At 40.2% G+C, this 25,430-nt stretch overlaps 1 protein-coding gene and 1 gene segment (V, D, J or C); one reads left to right on the top strand and one right to left on the bottom strand.

Moving 5' to 3' along the window:
- Positions 1 to 328: 328 nt before the first annotated feature.
- On the top strand, positions 329 to 8,217 carry LOC148096584 (Ig kappa-b4 chain C region-like). The segment is given in 4 exon segments: positions 329 to 379; positions 1,828 to 1,995; positions 6,939 to 7,020; positions 7,689 to 8,217. Coding segments are annotated over 4 exon segments (627 nt in total).
- Positions 8,218 to 15,117: 6,900 nt separating this feature from the next.
- Positions 15,118 to 18,306, bottom strand: LOC102792345 (pro-opiomelanocortin-like). Its single transcript, XM_035915633.2, has 3 exons — positions 18,252 to 18,306; positions 16,900 to 17,027; positions 15,118 to 16,380 (listed from the first exon to the last, which is right to left on the bottom strand). Exons 2-3 carry the CDS (start codon positions 17,014 to 17,016, stop codon positions 15,847 to 15,849), a joined length of 651 nt encoding a protein of 216 aa, XP_035771526.2. The 5' UTR covers positions 17,017 to 17,027; positions 18,252 to 18,306; the 3' UTR covers positions 15,118 to 15,846.
- Between the last annotated feature and the right edge of the window lie 7,124 nt (positions 18,307 to 25,430).

The following is a 25,430-nucleotide window of genomic DNA, read 5'->3' as shown; positions in this document are numbered from 1 at the left end:
CACTGCCTGTAAAACGAGCTGGAATCCCTGACGTTGAGTGTCGGCATTAAAAATGAGCATTTCAGAAGTTTTCACCATTTTTCTGTTGGTAGCAGAACATATCATTATCTTAATCTACCCTATGATTGGTTTTACATCTATGGGGGATGGAGTTCAAAAACTTCTTTAGATGCAATAATACACACCATGTTTGGAGGTCAAAAAGCACTGCATATCACCTGAAAAACATACCAAAAGTGACTTTTGAAGGTGATAAAATCCTGTTGTTGGCCTCTTCGGCATATGGCACATGCACGCTTTATTTAATTAAAGGAAGTATGAATGGAAAATGTACCGAGGTATTCCTGTCATCAACCAGGATGATGAAGATGAAACAAGGGTGGATGTTTCAGCAAATCAGTGATCCCAAACACAGCCAAGGAAACTTTCAACTGGCTTTTGAGACAGAAAATGAAGCTTCCAGAGTCACCAAGACAAACAGCTTATCTGAACCCAATTGAAAATCTATGGAGAGAACTAAAGGTCAGCGTTTATAGCAGGGGCCCAGAGAACTTTCAGGATTTGAAGACTGTTTGTGTCAAAGAATTGCCAAAATTTACATTTGAGCAATGCATGCGCTTAACTTCTCCAAACAGGAGGCGTCATGAAGCCATTGGGATATTGCACATGAGATAAAGTGACAGGAGTGAGCAGCAGTACAAACTGAACAGTACAAAATTCTGAGTGGCAGTTAGTATAGTATTGCACAGAGTAGGTTTTTTATTTTTTTTAAATCCTAATATGAGTGAAGTGACCCATGCATAGTGTACAATGTACTTGTGAAACTGTAGGACAGCTTCTGAGTGCATCCTGTGAAATGTGGTGTGTTTGTTTAAGTGTTGTGGTTGAGGTGTCGTATGGCTTGGTGGTAAAAACTGTTTTTAAGTCTTGTAGTCCGAGCAGACAGACTCCTATGACGTCTTCTAGATGGTAACAAGGAGAACAGCTGATGTGCTGGGTGGCTGTGGTCCTTGCTGATGCTGTGTGCTTTACGGAGGCACCGTTGAAAACAAATGTCCTGAATGGCACGAAGACTCAAGCCAGTGATGTGCTCTGCTGCCTTCACCACCCTCTGTAGTGATTTATGGCTGCTGGCAGAGCAGCTTCTGCACTAAACTGTAATGCAGCTCGTCAGCAAGCTCTTGATCGCACACCTGTAGAAATTTGAGGTGATCTTAGCATTCATGCCAAACTTTCTCAGCCTCCTCAGGAAGTAGAGTCGCTGGCGAGCTTTCCTGATAGCAGTGTCTGTGTGAAGGGTCCAGGAGAGATCCTCAGTGATGTTGACTCCAAGGAATTTGACCCTTTCGACCTTGATGTGGATGGGCTGGTGTTCCCTGACTGGTCGTTTCCGGTAGTCCACTATCATCTCTCTAGTTTTGCTGATGTTGAGAGTCAGGTTATTTTCCAGGCACCACTCGTACAGCGCCATCACCTCCTCTCTATAGGCCGTCTCATCGTTGCCTGTGATGAGGCCTGTGATGGTTGTGTCATCAGCAAACTTGATGATGATGTTGGACTCGTGTTTAGCAGCACAGTCGTGTGTGAACAGGGAATATAGGAGGGGGCTAAGCACACAAGCCTGTGGCGTTCCTGTGTTTAGGATGAGTGATGAGGAGGTGTCTTACCAATTCTCACCACCTGTTTGTGAGGAAGTTTAGAATCCATCTGCACATCGGTGTCACCCAAGGTTGACGAGCTTCAAGGCAAGTTTGACGGGATGATGGTGTTAAAAGCTGAGCTGTAGTCGATGAAGAGCATCCTTGCATATGTATTCCCTTTTTCCAGATGAGTGAGGGCGGTGTGCATCGTCAGGGCGATGGCATCCTCTGTGGCTCTGTTTGTCCGATAGGCAAACTGAAGAGGGTCCAGTGTGTCAAGGAGGGAGGAGCAGATCTGACCTTTGACCAGCGGCTCAAGTCACTTCATGATGAGGGATGTCAGTGCAACAGGATGGTAGTCATTCAGACAGGAGACCACTGATTTCTTAGGAACAGCAATGATGGTGGATGTTTTGAGGGATGTGGGGACCACTGAGTGCCTCAGAGAGAGGTTGAAGATGTTGGTGAACACCTCTGCCGGCTCGTCTGCACACACTCTGCTCCTGGAGCTTTGTGAGGATTGACCTTTTTGAAAGGCCATCTCACAGCTTCTGTTTTGAGAGTTAGAGTTACAGCCTCCCTGTGCTCCTGAGGATACAGGATCTGCTCTCTGTTGTCTGCATCAAAACAAGCATAGATGTTGTAAAGCTCGTCTGCGAGAGATGCAGTGGGCTGAACCCTGTCTTTGTTTTCCTTCTTGTAGTGATGCAGCGTTGTCCATTCCACAGTCGCCTGGTGTCAAAGCTGTGGTAGCTGGACTCCACTTTGTCCCTGTAGTCCTTTCTGGCCTTTTTTATGGACTTTCGCAGCCACCCCAGAGCTGATGGATATAAAGCACTGATTTCTTTGCATGTGTGGATTAGATGGGTTGTTACCAACATCTGGTGAGAATTTCATGTCAGCATCACCTTTATAAATATGTATAGTCATAAAAAAAGACATTTTCAGTACTTATTTTAACCACTGTATATTTTCTCGACTTGTTTCCTCTAAATACAGAATGTGATGTGATTATGGAGATGATTTTGTAATGTTAATGTTACTACATCTCGTGTTTTTATTTAATGTCATTTGAACATTTTTCAGGTAAAAATGTGTGATGATTCTGACTGTGCTGATATGCATGACAGGTTTGTGTTTCTGTGTGTGTGTGTGTGTCCTCGTTGAAATGCATCAGTTGAGTTTCAGTTCAGTCTCAGGGTTTTTGTATGACGGTTTTTCACTGTGTGAACACCCACTGACTGTTTACACTGAAACCACCCTGACAGTAATAAACTGCTGCATCTTCAGCCTGGACTCCACTGATGGTCAGAGTGAAGTCAGAGTTTGATCCACTGCCTGTAAAACGACCCACAGTCCCAGGATCTCTTTTGCTTACATAATGAATAATACGTTTGGCCATTTCTCCATCTCTCTGTTGGTACCAGGCTAAACGATGATCAGGACTGCTGTAATACACGTTTGGACTTGTCGTACAGCTGATGGTGACAGATCCTCCTACAGTAGAACTCACTGCTCCAGGCTGAGTAACAAGGACATGGCCTCTGGACTCTGAAACAAAGCCCACAAAACCATAAAGCTGCTTTGTGTTTTTGTCTCTGTATCCTCAGAGGGACAGATGTTGATAGAGGAGAGGAGTTTGATTCTCTGGACTTTACCTGTGAAGCAGCAGCAGAGGAGAGTCCAGATGAGGACGCAGATCAAAGTCATGTTTTTGATGAGGAGGATTTCTGTGGCTTCTGTTGTGATGAAGGACAGCTGTCAGTCATCCAGTGTTCAACTCTCAGGACTATAAACTCTCCTAGAGCACTGGAGCATGGTGCTGCTGATGCAAAGTACCTTTCTATGGAAATCATCTGAATCAAGGACATGTAATTATTTGTTTTATGCACTGTTTGGCTTTCATAATTATCAGCTTCTGAAATGAAAAGGTTTAGTTTTTCAGTACAAATAAACAGAATAGAGCCCTTTCATGACTGTGAAAACAGATCCTTGAACATATTTAATAAAAAAATGTAATAATTCTTGGTCGGTGATGCATTTTTCAGGTACAAAGAAGATTTTGTTATCATTTTTAATGAATTTGCAAAGGACCCTTGAATTCTTTTGCATTTAAAAGTGGAGCAGAACTAAACACAAAATAACCTTTAATTCTTCATCAGATGATGGTTTAAACCAGGGGTCTCTAACCTGGGGGCCACATCAGCCCTACTTGTAGCCAGTATATTGACATTAAGAAATTAAGTGCAATGTGGCCCTTCAAGTTGCCTTTTTTGTTAGGGAGGTTTTTTTGTTGTTCAGTGAAATGTTAAAATAAGTTCTTTAAAAGGCAAAAAATTATTTAACCTCCTAAGACCCAAACTCTTCCATGGCATGGATTTTTTATTTATTTAAAATTTTGTATTTTGGTCTAGACAACCCAAACTATGATGTTCAGTTCAATTCAATTCAATTCAATTTTATTTATATAGCACCAAATCACAACAACAATCGCCTCAAGGTGCTTCATATTGTACAGTAGATACAGAGAAAAATCCAACAATCATATGACCCCCTTTGAGCAAGCACTTTGGCGACAGTGGGAAGGAAAAACTCCCTTTTAACAGGAAGAAACCTCCGGAAGAACCAGGCTCAGGGAGGGGCGGGGCCATCTGCTGTGATTGGTTGGGGTGAGAGAAGGAAAACAGGATAAAGACATGCTGTGGAAGAGAGACAGAGGTTGATAACAGATATGATTCAATGCAGAGAGGTCTGTTAACACATAGTGAGTGAGAAAGGTGACTGGAAAGGAAAAACTCAATGCATCATGGGAATCCCCGGCAGCCTACGTCTATTGCAGCATAACTAAGGGAGGATTCAGGGTCACCTGGTCCAGCCCTAACTATATGCTTTAGCAAAAAGGAAAGTTTGAAACCTAATCTTAAAAGTAGAGATAGTGTCTGTCTCCTGAATCCAAACTGGAAGCTGGTTCCACAGAAGAGGGGCCTGAAAACTGAAGGCTCTGCCTCCCATTCTACTTTTAAATACTCTAGGAACAACAAGTAGGCCTGCAGAGCGAGAGCGAAGTGCTCTAATGGGGTGATATGGTACTACAAGGTCATTAAGATAAGATGGGGCCTGATTATTTAAGACCTTGTTTGTGAGGAGCAGGATTTTGAATTCAATTCTGGATTTAACAGGATGCCAAAACAGGAGAAATCTGCTCTCTCTTTCTAGTCCCTGTCAGGACTCTTGCTGCAGCATTTTGGATTAACTGAAGGCTTTTCAGCGAGTTTTTAGGACTTCCTGATAATAATGAATTACAGTCGTCCAGCCTGGAAGTAATAAATGCATGAACTAGTTTTTCAGCGTCACTCTGAGACAGGATATTTCTAATTTTAGAGATGTTGCGCAAATGGAAGAACGCAGTCTTACATATTTGTTTAATATGTGCGTTGAAGGACATGTCCTGGTCAAAAATGACTCCAAGGTTCCTCACAGTGTTACTGGAGGCCAAGGTAATGCCATCCAGAGTAAGAATCTGGTTAGATACCATATTTCTAAGCTTTTCAGCGCCGAGTACAATGACCTCAGTTTTATCTGAGTTAAGAAGCAGAAAGTTAGTGGCCATCCAGGTCTTTATGTCTTTAAGACATTCCTGCAGTTTAACTCATTGGTGTGTGTTATCTGGCTTCATGGACAGATAGAGCTGGGTGTCATCTGCATAGCAGTGTAAATGTATGCTATGTCTTCTAATGATGCTGCCTAAGGGAAGCATGTATAATGTAAACAGAATTGGTCCTAGCACTGAACCCTGTGGAACTCCATAATGATGTCCACATATGTGGACGCCAGGTCCTAGGAGGTTAATATGAAGGCGATATGAGCAGAGAGTACAAACATGTTGAGGGATTGTCTGTGTTAATTCAGTGAGAGAGTCAAAAACTAATGTGTACACTTCTGTCTGCATTTTTATTTTGTTAAATATGTGTCTGGTCAGAAAGAGAGGAACAATGTGTTTATTTGGTAGTTCAATAAAAGGCTTCAGTTGGTTAAATTGAGAAAGACAAATTTACGTTCACATTTACAGTTTTGTCTTGTTATGCAATATTTGAAGTTAAAAAAAACAAACAAAACACTACATTTTCAGAAATATTTGTGAGTGTTTTCTTGTTTGGTTGGGTTTTTGTACTACTTGAACACTAAATTGGCCCTCCAATGAGATGGATTGTAGTGTATTCCTCTCACTTTTCTAAATAAATATTTGGTTAGTTCTTGTTTTACTTTGAAAGTAAAACCAGGTGTAGATTTTCCATGAAGACTGTCATGGTCCTTCTAGCTGTGTCTCAATTCATAGGCCGCATCTTTCGGAGGCCGCATTTGAAAGCCAATTACGTCACAGCCAGGCAGCGAAAGGCTGTCCCTGTTTGAAGGCTGTTCCAAATGCGGCCCACAAATGCGGGCTCCTTTTCACCACCTTTTTATTTATTTATTTATTTATTCATTCATTCATGATCTTTAAGTCTTCTTCTGATGTACAAACTATGGAGCCCACTGATGAGTCTAAAAGACTCTTTGGGAGGGAAAAGGGCTGGTTCTTTTATACTGCTTTTCTATTGTAGCCTATCTGAGCACTCAAATCTCTGTCTGAGTTTGGGCTGCACACAAGCAGCTGTGTGCTTTGCACAAGCACTTTAAACTTTACACAACATGTCTCATTCACCCACAGAGAAATGCAAGAACTTTTTTCTTTGCTTTCTATATAACATTCACGAACATTCAGACTCAAATGGATACATTAGACTGATGCTTCTGAGCTACAGCCACTCCAAGTGTAACTGTATTTAAACTAACATTGTATGATGTTATTTGAAGAAGTCATATCAGCTGAGTCATGGCTGCTGTGCAAACAGTGAATGATTTTGTTGAGTTTGTTTGTTTCAGAGTCAGAGAGCCGTGTCTCTCTACAGTCAGAGGTTTTTGTACGGCGCCTCAATGAGTTTGTATCACTGTGGTGGACTTTTGGTGGAGGAACCAGACTGGATGTTGGAAGTAAGTCACATTTAAACCTGTGTTATTTTTAAAGCTTTTTTCTCTTAATTTTATTCTACTTGTCTGCTGGGTGTAGCGGGAAAAATATATTTTTTAAGTATAATTATGAAGATTTACTGAATATTAAAAATACATTTTAATCATTTTTAAACATTAGAAATATCCATAAGAAGACTTTTTTTCAATTTACAATTTTAATGGCTGAATTTTGAGGGCTTGTAGGTTTAGTTCAGTCTGTTAGAGTCAGAGAGCCGTGTCTCTCTACAGTCAGAGGTTTTTGTACGACGGCTCAATGAGTTTGTATCACTGTGGTGGACTTTTGGTGGAGGAACCAGACTGGATGTTGGAAGTAAGTTTATTCGGGTTTACTATCAAATACTGTCTTTTTATTAAAGTTCATTTAACAATTTAAATTCTGATTTTTGAACGTAACTCTGCAACAAGTTTGATGAAGGAATTTTTAATTATCCTCTTATGTCATGGAGGATAATTCAGATCTGCTCTGTGAAAATATTATGTCTACATTTCAGTCAAATTAAAACGGAAAATAAAATCAAGCAATAATATAAAGAAGAAGAACTGTCAAGTATTGTTTGAAATTAGTTTGTTTGTGTGAATTTTAAAAATTGTTTTAGATATACATGAAGAGCATTTTGTGTCGCTGAATATTTATTCTATTTATTTGTTTCCAGTTAATATTAATGTAAGTCATGTACAATATTGATGATTTTAAACTTGTTTTGTAAATGTTTCCACATCTGCTTCTTTTATTTCCAGTGTAGTTTGAACATATTTCAGGTCAAACTGTGTGATGATTCTCTCTGTGCTGATATGCATGAGAGGTTTCTTAAAGGGAAGTGAAACAATGTGTCAGTTAATGACTGGTGGAGCAGAAAAAACACCTGACAGAAACTTCTTAACGGAGAAAATCAGCTCTTACAGTAAAGGTGTCGACTGTCTGTGGTTTGATTGACAGCTGTGTGCTCCCTATCCTCTAAGCTGATTGGTGTCTCCTAGGTGATACCCGTCCCATCCTGACAGTGTTGCCCCCCTCCAGTGAGGAGCTACAGCAGGGAACTGCAACAATCACGTGTCTGGCCAACAAGGGCTTCCCCTCAGACTGGAGTCTGTCCTGGAAGGTGGATGGCAGTGGCAGCATCAGCTGGGAGGAGAGCAGGAGCCCCGTGGTGCTGCAGAACGACGGCCTCTACAGCTGGAGCAGCACCCTGAGGCTCCCTGCAGACCGCTGGATGAAGGTGGGCTCTGTGACCTGTGAGGCCACCCAGGGCTGCCAGACTCTGGTCTCAGAGCCACTGAGGAGAGACCAGTGTTCCCAGTCCTGACCTGACTCAACCTGATACTGGTTTAATGCTCTCATTCTCAACTCTGTAACTGTCTCTCCATCTTTCTTTTTTAAGAACAAATAAAGACTAAAACTGTTATTTTCTTTCTCATAATGACAACATTCATGTTTTATGTAATAAAGATGTTTTGCAAAGTGAATTTTGGTTGAATCAGACATTTAATTTTATTCAAATCTACAAACCTGCACTTGATGAATAAATTTTTCATTTAGAAGAATTTAGACCAACTCTGCACTCCAACATGATGTCTTTATTTTAAACTGGTAAAATAAAACACAGGTGAAAGAACCATTAAGGAGATCTGCATTTTGGCAAAAGCTGAAAAAGGAGTTTTAAAGTTGTACAGGTTATTTTTATGTTTGTTCAAAGTTACATGCGTGTGGTAGGTTGTTGGTGGTGTTGCTCACCTGTACCAGACAGACTGGTTCATGAAGGAATGCTGGGACCTGGTTGCCACGGAAACAGCCTCACCAGACTACAAAGCAAGTCTAAAGAAGAAAAAGTCTTTAGTGTCTCTAATGAGCTGTTTGTTCTGAGGAGAACTCACAGACAGGAGAGTCAACGAATACAAGGAGTGATTAGAAAGAATCGGAAGAACAAAGTTTTAATTTCATTGACGAACACGGAGACGATTAAATGAATGATGACATGAAAAAACAATTGAAAAACGAAACCCCTTCAGTTCAAATACAGCTTTTTTACTCGTGTTCATGTCTGATGATATGTTTACAGAAAAATCTTTAATTCACAGGTGTGTTGAACACAACATGGATGCGATAGCAGTAGGACATTTTTGACGAATCACTTTATGTTGCGTGTGTGTGTGTGTGTGTGTCTTCAGTGAACTGTATCAGTCTCTGCAGTATCTTCCAGCTGCAGCAGTCACTTCAGTTTCTGTTCAGTCTGACTGAGGGAGGTTTTTGTACGACTGTTTTTCACTGTGTGAACACCCACTGACTGTTAGGATAGTGCCGACTCTGACAGTAATAAACTGCTGCATCTTCAGCCTGGACTCCACTGATGGTCAGAGTGAAGTCAGAGTTTGATCCACTGCCTGTAAAACGATCTGGAATCCCTGAATATCGAGTGCTAGACCAGTAAATGAGCAGTTTAGGAACTCCTCCATCTTTCTGTTGGTACCAAAATAAAAGATGGGAACTGCCAGAAGCATAAACATCCTGACTGGTCCTACACTTGATGCTCACAGATCCTCCCACAGCAGAGCTCACTGCTCCAGGTTGAGTCACTGTATATTGTCCTCTGGACTCTGAGGACACAGAGACAAAAACATAAAGCAGCTTCATGGTTTTGTGGGCTTCATTTCAGAGGGACAGATGTTGATAGAGGAGAGGAGTTTGATTCTCTGGACTTTACCTGTGAAGCAGCAGCAGAGGAGAGTCCAGATGAGGACGCAGATCAAAGTCATGTTTTTGATGAGGAGGATTTCTGTGGCTTCTGTTGTGATGAAGGACAGCTGTCCGTCATCCAGTGTTCAACTCTCAGGACTATAAACTCTCCCAGAGCACTGGAGCATGGTGCTGCTGATGCAAAGTGCCTCTCTATGGAAATATTCACAGTGACTCCAGCATGACTTCATAAGCAGTCATCACATTGTGAATTCACAGGCGTCATTTCAATCGGCCAACATGTTTCAAGAAAAATGTAAAATGGTATAATTATAATTTTTTGATCTGGGATGCACTTTCGAGGTCCAAGTATTTTTGTTTTTAGTTTGTTATTTATTCATTCGGGATCTCTAAGTGTTCTCCTTAACTACAAACTGCTGCAGCAGATTAAAAACAGAATTAAACATTCATTCAGCTACTGCTATAAAAGTCATGATGAATGATATCTTCAGGGCATTGAAACTTTTGGTGTGACTTTCTCCTGCACTGACTCCAACATGCTGTTGTCAGGGTTCCTGGGTCGTTGACCCAGCATTTTCAGTTTGTTTCATGTCTGGTTTATTATCTGTTTTCACTCCCTGTTCTTTATGCCAGCCTTTCCCTGTGTGTTACTTCAATTATGTTCAGCTGTTCACTCACCAGTCTCCAATCAGTCATTATTCAGCCAGTGTATTTAAGTCCTCAGTTCCTCGCACTCACACTGCCCGCCTCATTCACCAGATCTTCCACCTTGCCGGGGCGCCGGGACTCCATCTAAACCAAAGACTGTTTACTGTGATTACATTCTGGACTATCCAATTACTACTCATTACCATTCTGCCTCCAAAAGAACTGTCTTCCCCTCAGAGGCTCCCATTAAAGACATCAATGCTTCTCAGGCTGATAATTTTCCTCATTTTGCTATTTCTTCACCTACCTGTCAGCCTGTCCCAGTTCCTCCATCCCAGGCCATTATTAATTACACCACTAAACCCAATAATTTCTCCCAGTCAATCATTATTTCTCCACCCATTGTTCAGCCTCTTCCTGCCAGCAGGGCAGCTAAGATTCGGCCTTCCCCTTCACCTGTTTCACCTTCTCAGGTGAGGGCAGCTAAGGCTCAGCCTGTCCCTGTAGCACCTACTCGGGCGGCTAGGGCTCAGCACGTACCCGCACCTGCACCAGCCGCTTGGGATGATGCAACTGACGTCCAGCCAGCACCTACTCCTGTGCCAGCTCCTAGGGCGAGGGCAGCTAAGACACAGTCCACTCCTGCACCTGTTCTGGTTCCTCGGGTGGGGGTGACTGGTGTCCAGCTAGCTCCCGTGCCTGTCCCAGCGCCCAGGGTGAGGGCGGCCAGGATTCCACCTGACCTCTCTAGAGACTCCCACGCCGCCACCTGCAGCTGCTCCGCCACCGGCGGCTTGTCCATGTCAAGTTTGGTGTCAGCAGCCACCTTCCACCCACTGACTGGACTTCCTCGCAGCCACCCACTGGACCTGCTCAGTGGCCGCCGCTGTCTTCCTTGCAGCCGCCCATCGGACCTGTTTTGGCTCAGCCGCTGGCCACGTGGTCGCCCACCACAACAGTTTCTTTTTGGAAATTTAAGCCCTCAGTTTCGACTCGCTCACTGTCTTGTCAATGATGTTGTCACTGCTGTCTACTCTGCTTGTTTGCCTTTCCGTCAGTCAGCCAGTCTTCTTCCATGTACTGTTCATCCGTTCATCCTGCCATTGCATTAAACACCCTTAATCCTCACCACGAGTCCTGTGTTTGGGGTCCCCTCTTCTTCACATCCACACAGCAACCCCTGACAGCTGTTTAGTAATAGATCAATCACATTAATATAATCAAGATCACAAAGTCGGTTGTCTAACTTTCTGATTGTATTTGAATTGAAAAGGTGTGTAGATTTTACCCACAAGGATTTTTTTCACCAGACACTCAAAAGTAATTGAACAACTGTCTACTACAACCCATTTCATGGAGATATAAGACTTGTTTCCTCATTATTCAAAGATAAATTAAAAAGATGAAGTATTTTCAGTTCAAAGTTAGCATAAGGTTCAGGAAATCGTCAATCAGCTAATATACTAAACTTTAAAAACCACCCAAGACTTTCAGAGGCAAAGAAATAGGATATTCTTCCATTTTTAAGTCACCTTCTTTCACCTCAACAGAGCATGCATTCCTGTTATTAAATACTAAACTGAATGAAGAGAGACCCACAAACGAGCAGAAACTGAATTTGGATTCAGTAAAGGCCTAGTGGAGAATTATGTTGTTGAGTTTGTTTGTTTCAGAGTCAGAGAGCCGTGTCTCTCTACAGTTTTGTTTCAAAATAGCTGATAACTATTCACTGATAGCTGCTAACATCTGCAAACAAATATAATTCTATAAAATTGTTCTATATAGTGTGTAACTGTTAATATAGAGCGTTATTAAATTTATTGCTAATGCAATTGTAACCCAGTGTTAAAAACGGGATTAAAAGCATAAATATTGATACTCTTTTGCATGTAAACATAAGTTTAATCAATATGTGGATAAATGGTGTGGAGGCAGGACTGACCCTCCCCCAATCTGTGTGCGCTCTGGGCCAGCACAGGACCACCATTGTATCTGCAGCTGGCCTTGTGCTGGCCCATGTGTGGGCCACCTCTGGCAAACCTGATCTGGGCCACCAAAGGGCCGTCATTCTTTGTGGTATGTGGGCCATGTGTAAGCACATTGTGTGGGCCAATCAGGGCCATAACAATTTTACTGTGTGGGTAATAGTTTATGTTACACTGCTTTTGCTCCAAATCACATTTTATTCACTACTGTTGTGTTTCTACATCATTGTAAATAATGTACCAATCAGCTACGCTAGAGATACAGATGGAAGGAGAAAGAAGCTATCTGGATAGTAAAAGCCTTTTTGGTGAAAGTACTTGGAGAGTATTAGTGAATTCTGAAGGCCATGCAAGCACTGTGAAGCCCTGTATAGCATTTGCTGCTTTACATGGGGCCTGTCTCAATATGCGTACTTGTAAGGGTCTGAACAGAGTTTCATCATGTTATTTTTGCACTATTATGTTACGGCACATGTTGTTATTACATGGGTTGATTAAGGTAAACATTAGGCTAACATCTGAGGCCAGAGCTGAAACTGCTCTGGGCCAGCACAGGACCACCATTGTATCTGCAGCTGGCCTTGTGCTGGCCCACGTGTGGGCCACCTCTGGCAAACCTGATCTGGGCCACTAAAGGGTCGTCATTCTTTGCGGTATGTGGGCCATGTGTAAGCACATTGTGTGGGCCATAACAATTTTACTGTGTGGGTAATAGTTTATGTTACACTTCTTTTGCTCCAAATCACATTTTATTCACTAGTGTTGTGTTTCTACATCATTGTAAATAAAGTCATTGTCCACACCACAGCTCGGAGTCTGTTTTGGGTTCACTCCACGCTCTGGCAACAGCCCTGACACTTGATTAGATGTTATGGCTTTGTTCCACTGCGGTTATCAAAGGTCATGACTAAGATTCATCTTGGTATCTGTTACTGGCCCACGTTTGTTCTTTAGCTAATTATATATTTGCAAGTTGAAAACAACATGCATGAGATAGCAGTGGGACACATATTTGTGTCGAAGGGCTTTATTTTGTGTGTGTGTCCTCAGTGAACTGTATCAGTCTCTGCAGTATCTTCCAGCTGCAGCAGTCACTTCAGTTTCTGTTCAGTCTGACTGAGGGAGGTTTTTGTACGACTGTTTTTCACTGTGTGAACACCCACTGACTGTTAATATAGTGATTACTCTGACAGTAATAAACTGCTGCATCTTCAGCCTGGACTCCACTGATGGTCAGAGTGAAGTCAGAGTTTGATCCACTGCCTGTAAAACGAGCTGGAATCCCTGATTCTTTATGAGAAGCACTTGTAAAGAGCAGGTTAGGAACCCCTATACCTTTCTGTTGGTGCCAGGCTAAACGGTGCAGTGCCCCATGTGTATGAACATTCTGACTGGTCGTACACTTGATGCTCACAGTTCCTCCCACAGCAGAGCTCACTGCTCCAGGCTGAGTCACTGTGATCTGTCCTCTGGACTCTGAGGACACAGAGACAAAAACATAAAGCAGCTTCATGGTTTTGTGGGCTTCATTTCAGAGGGACAGATGTTGATAGAGGAGAGGAGTTTGATTCTCTGGACTTTACCTGTGAAGCAGCAGCAGAGGAGAGTCCAGATGAGGACGCAGATCAAAGTCATGTTTTTGATGAGGAGGATTTCTGTGGCTTCTGTTGCGATGAAGGACAGCTGTCAGTCATCCAGTGTTCAACTCTCAGGACTATAAACTCTCCCAGAGCACTGGAGCATGGTGCTGCTGATGCAAAGTGCCTCTCTATGGAAATGCCTTTTTTTGCACAGTAATCCATAAACAAAAATTTGCATGAAAAACGCAAAAATGTTAATTCTTCACCAAGTGTAAATTTTTCAGATAGCAAGAAAATATCATTAGTTGTTAATTTTTCATTTCTGTAATTTAATAATTATAATTTGTGCACATTTGTCTATTTAAGAAAAAATTCTGCTATAATTGCTGATTATGCGTGGGGTAGAATAACACAATCTTTATATGTAAATATACTAATAGATTTGCTGCAGACTAAAAGTAAGTGAAGGTACAACCCACTGGACCATATTCAACACACTTCACATAGGATTCATTACATCTGACTAAAATTAATGTAAAGGATCACACTTAATGACCGTGGACTTATAAAATTTAGAAATACTTTAGTATTCATAAATGATCGTAAAATGTGTTATTAGTTATTTATCTTAGAAGTCTGGAAATAAAGGGACTGGACCTCTGTAAGTTCTTGAGGATGTTTCATCCAAGAAGTTTCTTTGGTTCTAAAAGGCAAATGGTGGAAAGTCCCAGATTTTAAGCCCCAGTGGGAGTTTCCACTTAAGAGGGACATTGATCCACCATTGATTGTGTGCCCATCACACGAGCCAACCAAAATATGTTGAAAATCACAATGGATTAAATTTCCAGTTTTTCCTGTAATCCTAATTTCTCTAAATGTCTTAATGTCTTTCTGTAAAGACTGTTAACATAGTACTGAGTAAGGAGGGACTCTGTGACTGCTGCTCTAGTTTCTAGTCAGACGTTGCCAGGACAGGACCCTTCATCCCTTAAAATGATGAAGCAAATCTGTCAGTTAAAACTAATTTTAAACTGAGATAAGTCATAAATACAGTTCTAGCATTTGTATAAAACTAAAATGCTTGAAAATCAGAAGAAAACTCAGCAACCTTTGATGATTTTAATTAAAATTAAGATAAATACCTCTGGCTCATGTTACAGGAGTAATGTCCTTGGTTTGACTCTATGCTTTTTTCTTAAAGCTTCTTTATTGAGCTCGACTTCTGTGCAATGTGTCACATGTAAAGCATTTAATTTATTAATAAAGTACAATAAACCTTTCAATTGATCAGCCGTGGACGTGTTGTTTGTAAAGCTGTATAACAGTGCTGCCCTCTTGTGGCCTGTGTGTGGTATTACACACACAAAGCACTCACTATAATCAGTTCTTCATCATATGGCTATAATGTAAATGCTTGAGGAAGAATCTTTATTATATAGTTTTTATACATTGTATTTTTCTTTGAATCAGATAGAAAAAAAACATGCATTGTATTTTTTGCTTGCAAATATCTTTATGTTTTTATGCGATTTACAGTTTTTTTGCATTATATGAAACATTTCTTCTCACCCACTCTCTCTCGCTCATCTTCTTTCTGTGTTTCTTTCTCATTTCTGGCACAAAGATGACAAAGATAAATAATAATAATAATAATCCTTTTTATTACTTGCATCTCACTGAGTGACCTGTTAGCTTCCATTGGACATTATCTGTCACAATAAAACTAAATCTGTACTTTTGTTTTGGGGGATTATAATGACAGCAGTGTAATGACCTCAATGACAGTTCTGACTCTTCTGAAGCATCGAGAACTCTGTGTTACGTCCAGTATATCAGTTTGGGAGGGACTTACAAACATGATGGGAAAGATACTGTTCCTTGTTTACCCCTGAATAAGACAACATTATTAACCTGAGTGACATGAGACCACTCTCTTTCCCTTTGTTATTCAGCTAAAACAAATGGAAAGCAGCCCCAATGTTGTTTTGTACAGAACGGCTGATTGGATCTGTTAATATTTGGTGGTTACCGTGTTGGGGTAACAACTGGGGTATTCAAATAATTTCATATTTCCTGCTCATGGACGTATGACATCATGGATTAATAACCCTGTCATAATGTGGCAATGACAAAAACACATCTTGTATTTGGTCACAGGACTTGTTTGCAGTTGTGAATAAAACTTTTCTGTCTGCTCATCTTCTCTCCATCCCTCCCTCTTTTCTCTCTCCTCACTGCTCCCTCTTCTCCTCCTGGGCTTCTTTGTTGATGACGTTTTTGAAGAGCGTGATCAGCGGCCTCTGGCTGCGCTCGTCCCAGCTCTTCATGAACCCGCCGTAACGCTTGCTTGCCGGCAGGCCGCCCCAGCGAAAGTGCTTCATCTTGTACATTTCATCTTTTTTCTCATGGCTGTCATCTGGCGCCTCCTCCTGGCCCCCCTCTGCTAACTTCCCCTCGTTATCGTCCATCGTCATCATCTCACCAGCGAGCTCCCGCTTTTTCATCTCACCGGGGAAAAGCTCCGCCGACTCCTCCTCCAGACCGTTGGTGGTATAGATTTTAATCGGGCGGCGTTTTCGCCCAACAGGCTTCCCCCAGCGGAAATGCTCCATGGAGTAGGAGCGTTTGGCCTGAGGAGAGGAGAAGAAGGGTGGAGGGAAAGGTAAAAGAGAAAGAGGGCCCGATGGGGGAGGAGGCTGCAGGTGGGCATCACCAGGGATGATGGGCTTCTCGTTGTTTTCAAAGTGGCAAAGCTGAAAACACTCCTGCAGGACAAAACGTGCAAACCATTAAAGGCTATTATCTGACCAAATTTTAGATGATAACGTTTTCCCATAATTCCCTTTGCTCCAATCTCAAATGATGGGAGTTCAGGTGATCACAGGCTGAAAACCCACCCAATGCTACCAGTGAAACCCAGTAAATGACTTCACAGTGACTCATCTCATATATACAGTCCATCATGATGCTGCATCAAATTAATGATTTGTTTGTGGCCTTGAATTTATGGCCTTCTGTCCCTCGTTTTCTGTCATTTCTATAACATTTTACATCAAGACGTCAGTTATCAATCAGAGACGCTGAATGGTGAAATCACCTCTGTAATTCTACTTGGTCAGCAGCACTGACAAATCTGTCTGTATGCAACCGTGGGTCTTTTTTATCAGCAACATTTAAAGCCCTTAAAATCATCTGTGCACGGTAAACTTCTCACTATTTATCCTCAGCTCTTCTCGGCCTGCAGTTTCACAGCTTTGGTTCAGCCTCAGTGTGTGTGTGTTTACCATCATGCTCCTCTCTGAGTTGACCTCCTGACAGACGGGATGGTCCCAGCATTGACTTTCAGCTCCTCTGGCCACGCCCACTGCTATTACAGCCACCAATAGCAACACAGGACACATTCTCTGTGCATCTGTGTTGAAATACACAGTACAAGACAACCACAGTTACAGTCAGGTTCATCCTGGCTTTAAATCAGTGTCTTCTTCCAAAATGCACTCTGATAAGATAAGATAAGATAAGATAAGATACAATAAGATAAGATAAGATAAGATACGATACGATAAGATAAGATACAATAAGATAAGATAAGATAAGATAAGATAAGATAAGATAAGATACAATAAGATAAGATAAGATAAGATAAGATAAGATAAGATACAATAAGATAAGATAAGATAAGATACAATAAGATAAGATAAGATAAGATAAGATAAGATAAGATAAGATAAGATAAGATACGATAAGATAAGATACAATAAGATAAGATAAGATAAGATAAGATAAGATAAGATAAGATAAGATAAGATAAGATAAGATAAGATAAGATAAGATACAATAAGATAAGATAAGATAAGATAAGATAAGATACAATAAGATAAGATAAGATAAGATACAATAAGATAAGATAAGATAAGATAAGATAAGATAAGATAAGATAAGATACAATAAGATAAGATAAGATAAGATAAGATACGATAAGATACAATAAGATAAGATAAGATACGATAAGATAAGATAAGATAAGATAAGATACGATAAGATAATTGTAATTAAACAATAGGTTAGGTAAAGAGGTCAAAAGGTAAAACATTTATAGTACAAAAATCAATTTATTCTCAAATTTCTTTCGATATATTCACCAATATTCTAGCTTCTAAACTCTACAGAGTTATTTATATATAGTCCCATATTTCCACAGGGAGACAGAATGAAAACACACATGAACAAAATTTCACATGAAAGAAGTAAGAAGTAAATGTCAAACAATGGAATGAAAATGTGAATCAGGCATAAAATAATTTTTTAAATGACACATTTTGTTCATGTTGTCTTCTATCAGATGTTTATACCAATCAAACATCAGAGAAACCACTTCTTCACTTTTTTATGTTAAGTTAATGCATTTTTTTAAAATAAAATAAAAAATTAAGAATATATGCAACAGAGTAACAAAGTAAAAATCTCTCAAAAATTCACATCACTGTAAAATGCTGAATTTTTTATATAAAATTATCTTCATTACATATAAACAATCTGTTCTGTTACTTTTGCTTTAGCTGTTATATCTTAGAATATTAAAATAAATAAAAGACTATAAAGTAAATAAATAACAACACATAATGAAGACACTCACCACCTGCCCTCTGACTCTCTGTCTGATGCAGTTTGTTGTTTAGCAGTGAAACAGATTTCTGCTCTTCTGTTCCTCTGATGCACTGACTGATTTTATACTCTGTCACCAAAGCACAAACATACCAACGATGACGTTCTTACTTCCTCCCGTCGCTCTACCCCCCCACACAGGGACACTCATCGTTCTTTTGTTCAAGCTCGCAGGGCTAAACTTTCTTGGAAAAGCAGTCGGATATTATTTATATATTTTTTAAATGTCTGACAGGTCACATCTGTATGCTGTTAAAATCCCACAGAAATATCTCTGAATCTCTCACAACTAACAGGTTTGTCTGTGATTGCTGAAAAAAATAAATGTTTATTTAAAAGCCTGATTTAAGGACTTTTAAAAGACTTTTGTGGACAAACTGTACACCAACAGGGACATTTTTGTTTTCTTTTTTAATGAAGCTGTAAAACGTCCTTTTGTTGGCTTGTGTGCATATTAAAATAAATAGTTTTTTAATATTTGAATTGTAACATCTTGCATCCTCTGTAAGAACTTCCGAGTCAGCGTTTGGCTTTGTGGGTCAGTCATGTTTGACAAAAACAACCATCAGATGTACTGAAGTCCTGTGTTGACACTCGTGATGTTCAGACCACGAAGCCTGTCCTGACTCTGGTTCAAGTTTCCTTCCCCACAGTAAACATTTTGCCTTATTCACGCTTCATCCGCCTCCCACAATCTTTATATCCGTTCCTGCGTGATGCAATATTGATCAGCAGAGAGGTTAACTTAGTGACACACAGAACTGCATAGCAAAAACAGTCTACATGTCTCTCCCTCTGTGAAGCTGTGCACGAGGTGTCTCCAGTGTGATTGTGTGTTCATTTGCAAGTGTAGCTGCAGCTTGTGATGGATTGACCCAGAGCAGAGGATTCGGTCACACTGCTATTCCAACCAATCACACCGTCACCCTCCTGTAGGTTTTGCAGTGAACTTGTTCGTTCTGAAGGAGTCTGAAGAGTGTGTCACGTTCCTGGTCTTTTGACCCAACGTTTTGAGTTTTGGTTTATTTGGATGTTGTGTTTTAGTTCTTTAGGGTAGCTAAGTTCATCTGTTTATTAGTTTCTCTTTGTGTTTTCTACCCCTGTATTTAAGTTTCCCTCTCCCTGTTTCATGCTGCGTGTCTTATGTTGTCAAGTTTATATTGTCTTGTCTGTGTCTCACGTTTCCTGTTTTATTTTGAAGGTCTGTGTCCTATGTCAGTGTAGTCAGCTTTGCTTCCTTTGTCTCGTTATGTCAGACTAGCGTCAGCTGTTTCCCCATGTGTTTCCACTTCCCCTAATCACCCTTGTGTGTATTTAGTCTGTGTGTTTCTGTTCGCTCTTTGTCAGGTCGTCTGTTGTTCCACGTCGCGTCTCCATGTTTCCAGGATTTTCCATGTTTAGGTTTTTTGCACCATTCAAGGTTTTGTTCTTTGCCTTTTGTGTTTAGCATTTTGTTTTCCAAGTTTAGTTCTAGTTAAGTTCTTTCTTGTGTGCATCTGCCTTTTGTTTTTGTACTTTATCAGCCATATTAAACGGCTCGCTTATTGTTAATACTCAAGTTTTGGTTCCAAGTTCCTTCGTGTCTGCGCTTTGGGTCCACTCTTCACAATACATACAGTCGGCCTCTGCCACACTGCGACACAGTGAGCTGCCATTCGTTGAGAAATGGTCTGATTGGCTAACGTTAGATGGAGGGACTCTTATTTTATTGTTGTGTTTTGGTTTGTTTACTTGTTTCTTGGAGTAATGTGGTTATTATTTTTGACACTGATGTTTGTTTGTGGGTTTCCTCTTTCTGCTGTATTATTATTTATTTGTTACATTTATTTATTATTAAGGTCATATATATTTTTATCTGGCATACTTGTTTTGCAAGCTAGTCATAAGTCATATGCAGTTAAGCAGATGTGCTATTGGACGGTTATTGTTTAGGTATTGTTGTATAAATCTCTTTATCATCACACCAGCTGGTTATTTTAATTACTTACTTACTTACTATACAATGTTGATATTAATATTTGCATCCGAAGTAGAAAGTAACATAGTTAAATTTGGTACAAATACATTTTCAATGGCACTTCTCTAATTATCAGTTTGTAAGACTACACAAAAATTACCTGGAAATTTTTAATGAAATTTGCTGCAGGAGCATCTGCAAAAGAAGAATCCATTAAATGTCTTTATTCTAAAAAGCAACGAGCAACGGCCTTGGTAGACGATTCGCTCTCGAGTGGCCGTCTCCTTTTAGACTGTTATCGACAGATTTGTGTGCAGTGCCCATCAGACAAACAGACTTGATGTTCTCAGACTATAAAGTCAGAAAAATCAGTGAAGATAAACACACCGTGGAAAAACCCCACACTGCTGACGCTGATGTTGTTGTGTTGTAAATATCTGCAGCATATTAGCCGATTAGCACCGGACTGACGTGTTCAAACAAAGAGGAAGAGGAGGGTCAAATGTGTGAGTAAGAGTTTGGACTTCTACACAAACATTCACATCTTTTTGTTGTCTGAGTCCACAATGTATGACTACAGATCAACCCAATGCAAACTGCAGATTGCAGACATTAAATCTCAGGTGATTTAACTAATTCTGTTGTAATGATGACCCTGATGGAGACGGGTGCTGGTAATACCATTGTAAAGGTAAAGGTGAAGGAACCATGGCTTTAACCTCCTTACCTTCCTCCACTTCTCCCAAAAACTCACCAGGAACGTCTCGTTATGAATACTGAGCTCTGACATTTATCACCTTTACATTTTAACATCCATCAAGTCACCAGAGACTCATTTAAAGTTAGGGTTTGGCTTGCACCCACACCTTACTTTAAGTATTTAGATGCATAAATCTGTAAATAAAACATTTCACTACAACTCTAAATAAATATGAGGGAGTTCATTTGAAAGATAACATCTTCTGTTTTCTGAAAACTAGACCAGTTAACTTGCAGCTAAGAATTCAATTAGACAACACTTTGTCTTTATCTTTGATTTGAGTTGGACTCAAGTGGTCTCAAGTCCTGAGAGCAAGCTACCTGCAGGGGGAACCGTAGGCGTTCTGGTTTTGGATCCAGATGTTTCATTTGTGGACTCTGAGTGCCTGTTTAATATCCCGTCTTCTATTTGGTTCTTAGTTTTGTTATTATTTAAACTTATTTAGTTATGTTTCTGCTGTTAGTATCCTGTTTAAGGCTTAATCTGTTTACCATCTGAGTCTTCTCCTTCTGTCACATTGTGTCAAATCTGTGACACAGTTAGTCTGTCATATCAGTTTAGTTACTTCCTGCTTTATTTTGATAGTCATCTGTCTTTGGTTTCATGTTTTACTTTTCTTCTGTTGCTTCTTAGCAGTGTTGGTCAAGTTACTTGAAAAAAGTAATCAGTAACTAATTACTGATTACTTCCCCCAAAAAGTAATCCAGTTACTTTACTGATTACTTATTTTCAAAAGTAATTAATTACTTAGTTACTTTTAAAAAACACGATTTACAACCTGAATAGGTGATAAAGTGATAGATCTTTCAGCCCAATTCTACTTTTTCTGCATAATCATCATACAAAATGTAATCAAATGGAAAAGTCTCTTTTTAAAACTTGTTTTATTAATTTTAATCTTTTAACTTTATGCATTAAGCAAAAATTTAATTATATGCAACATTCTCTGACTGGAAGAAATTTGTTTAACATTTAAACTTATTTTCTGCACATTCCAGCACATAAAACATTTTTTTTTGTGTTTACACTCAGTCTTTCAAATAGATGCAAGTAAAACACAGCAGAAAATAAATAAAGTCAAAGACTAGCGGTCCTGTTGCTCTATTTTCACCTGTAAAGCAGGAGTGGGGTAGGCGGAGGGTTACCCTGGTGCAGGTGTGCAGCGGTCAGTGGAAGAATCCGCGAGTTTCTCTGTGAGTTTCCCATTACGTCGTAGCTACTCGGTGCTTGTTTGGAAGTTTAGGGGTTTTTTCTGTAAAAAGAAGTTTTCTTCCCACGCACAACGGACACTAATGTTTTTGTCACTTTTTATGGAATCAAACTCAAAGTAAGGTCAGTACTTCCACGCTTTAAACGCTGCACGCTCATACTCTCTCTGCACTCGATATATGATCCATTGTTGATCTGCACACAGCTGTTGTCACGAACGTCGCACTCGCTTACGTCACTGTCATGAGACATTCTCGCAAAAAAAAATCACGGTTTTAGTAACGCAGTAACGCAGCGTTCCTACGGGAAAGTAACGGTAATCTAATTACCGTTTTTGCAATAGTAATCCCTTACTTTACTCGTTACTTGAAAAAAGTAATCGGATTACAAGTAACATGTTACTGCCCATCTCTGCTTCTTTTTTTTTAAATTTTCATTTGTTTGTTTGTTTTTTGTTTTATCAAGTGAGTTCAACATTAGTCCACATCCTGCATTCCACACAAACACCATTCGACAACAGACCGTGGCCGTCTGATTCCTGGCTTTGTAGTCTAAACTACAGAAACTGAAATCATTAATAATTGTGTTTGTGTAAACTCATGCACCATTAATTTTTCAGTCCACAGATGTCAAGTTGTTAGACAGCCTCTAGCATTGTGAGTGATGGTATCACTAATCCCAGAAAATGTTGCATGTTTCATTACAGTTTTTCTGAATTGCTAAAACACATTTCCTAAAATCTCATCTCTTTGTCCCAAAACACTAAACACAAACTGTAAAATTCAAGCTACACACACAAAACCTTCAACTTGTCTCGCAAAACCAAACGTTTGACCCAAAACTACTTTAACTTTTCTCAAAATCAACCACTACTGTCAAAAGCCACACAAAACCAGCCAATGCAAACACAACTTAGCAACTATTACACACTACAGAAATAAATACAAAACACTGTGGGATAGCTGGAAAATAATATATCATCTATTCATTCATTTATTCTTGTACTCACATTTTAACAAAAAAAACTGCAGTAAAAAAGTTACATATACATAAAAAATTATATATTTTTACAGCATATTCAGATCATTTAACCTGCCTCAGCATCTCTGTGCTGGGTCAGGCCACACGACTATCCACATCATATGTTATATTCTCCCTTGCGATGCAACAAGGAAAGCATCCTTTAGCATGCCGAATCCAGCCCTGGCAAGATTCCCCTCCCATCTCATTTCATTGCTTGAAGTAGATTTTCCTTTGTGTGAGGGTTTCAGTTGTATACTTTCCATCTCCATGCTGAGAAAAACTCCTTGATAGGGTTCAAAAGGGAGAGTATGGTGGAAGAAACACATTGATAAAATGCTGCTCATTGTGAAACCAGTTGCATATTCTTGGACCTCGGTGAAAGCTCACGTTGTCCCAAATGATATGTGAAGCTCTGCCTGCTCGCGATCTCTCTACTCGAGCAAAGCATCCCGTAGACCCTCCAGAGATGCTGCTAGAAGTTCGGTGTTATACGGCCCAACAGTAACAGACTGTGGAGAACCCCACAGCTGCTGATGGCAGCACAGATAGGTACGTTTCCACCACGCTGACCAGGCGGTTCAATAATGGCACGCTGACCTATGACAGCATTTTGGATTAGCCTTCAGCTAATCCAAAATGCTGCCGCAAGAGTACTGACAGGGACTAGAAAGAGAGCAGATTTCTCCTGTTTTGGCTTCCTGTTAAATCCAGAATTGAATTCAAAATCCTGCTCCTCACATACAAGGTCTTAAATAATCAGGCCCCATCTTATCTTAATGACCTTGTAGTACCATATCACCCTATTAGAGCACTTCGCTCCCGCTCTGCAGGCCTACTTGTTGTTCCTAGAGTATTTAAAAGTAGAATGGGAGGCAGAGCCTTCAGTTTTCAGGCCCCTCTTCTGTGGAACCAGCTTCCAGTTTGGATTCGGGAGACAGACACTATCTCTACTTTCAAGATTAGGCTTCAAACTTTCCTTTTTGATAAAGCATATAGTTAGGGCTGGACCAGGTGACCCTGAATCCTCCCTTAGTTATGTTGCAATAGACGTAGGCTGCCGGGGGATTCCCATGATGCATTGAGTTTTTCCTTTCCAGTCACCTTTCTCACTCACTATGTATTAACAGACCTCTCTGTATTGAATCGTATCTGTTATTAATCTCTGTCTCTCTTCCACAGCATGTCTTTATCCTGTCTTCCTTCTCTCACCCCAACCAATCACAGCAGATGGCCCCGCCCCTCCCTGAGCCTGGTTCTGCCGGAGGTTTCTTCCTGTTAAAAGGGAGTTTTTCCTTCCCACTGTTGCCAAAGTGCTGCTCATAGGGGGTCATATGATTGTTGGGTTTTTCTCTGTATCTATGAAGCGCCTTGAGGCGACTTTTGTTGTGATTTGGCGCTGTATAAATAAAATTGAATTGAATTGAATTGAATTGACATTGCAACCTTTTTTTTTCCTTTTTGCTAGATTCAACATGTATGTTGTCTTCTATAATCCACTGCTGTATTTCATGCAGTCAAATTGCATTATTCTGACAAACCATATCCACAATAAGTGTCTCCTGGTGTTGTGAGCGTGTGCGTGTTCTTCCACCCTCATGTGTTTCAGTTCTAAACAAAATACCATTTAGTTAACTTCTGTTGCCTGTGTGCACCATTCTGTGTACAAGTGCACCACACAGCTAAATGTGTTTTGTGTTTGAGAATGTGTTTAGAGTTTTGGTAAACGGGAGCGTGATGGAGTCCCAGGAATTATTAGAAAAATATAGTTTTCATTTATTTAACCCCCAAAAATTATATTTACAAAAGTAATAAATGTTGAGCTCATAAAAGAGGTCAAAGAAACAAAACTGAACTCGGGCACAGACTGCAAACTTAACGAACCAAATGACTGCCCGCCCATACATAACTGACCTAAACATGAAATGACATACAAGGGTATATATCAGACCTAATGGTCTGATGGAAAAAGTAGTCAGACCATTGTGACACATGAGGGGTAACAAACAAACAATCATAAATCACAAACGATGCAGTACAATCTAGTTTGTTAATAAACTAAACACGAAAGAAGAAAACCAAAACCCATTAAACCCTAAACTCAAATATTTAATTAAATACAAATACTTTGTTTTTAAATGAAAGAAAACACACATTCTCCCCTTCAGCAGGAAGTGGTGGTGTGGTCCAATTATCTTCCTTTG

The sequence above is a fragment of the Neolamprologus brichardi genome, chromosome 22 (assembly GCF_056152115.1).
Source record: "Neolamprologus brichardi isolate AB-2024 chromosome 22, ASM5615211v1, whole genome shotgun sequence".
In the NCBI taxonomy this organism is placed as follows: domain Eukaryota; kingdom Metazoa; phylum Chordata; class Actinopteri; order Cichliformes; family Cichlidae; genus Neolamprologus; species Neolamprologus brichardi.
Note: the sequence above shows the minus strand (reverse complement) of the source record. Positions and strands in the feature narration are given on the sequence as shown.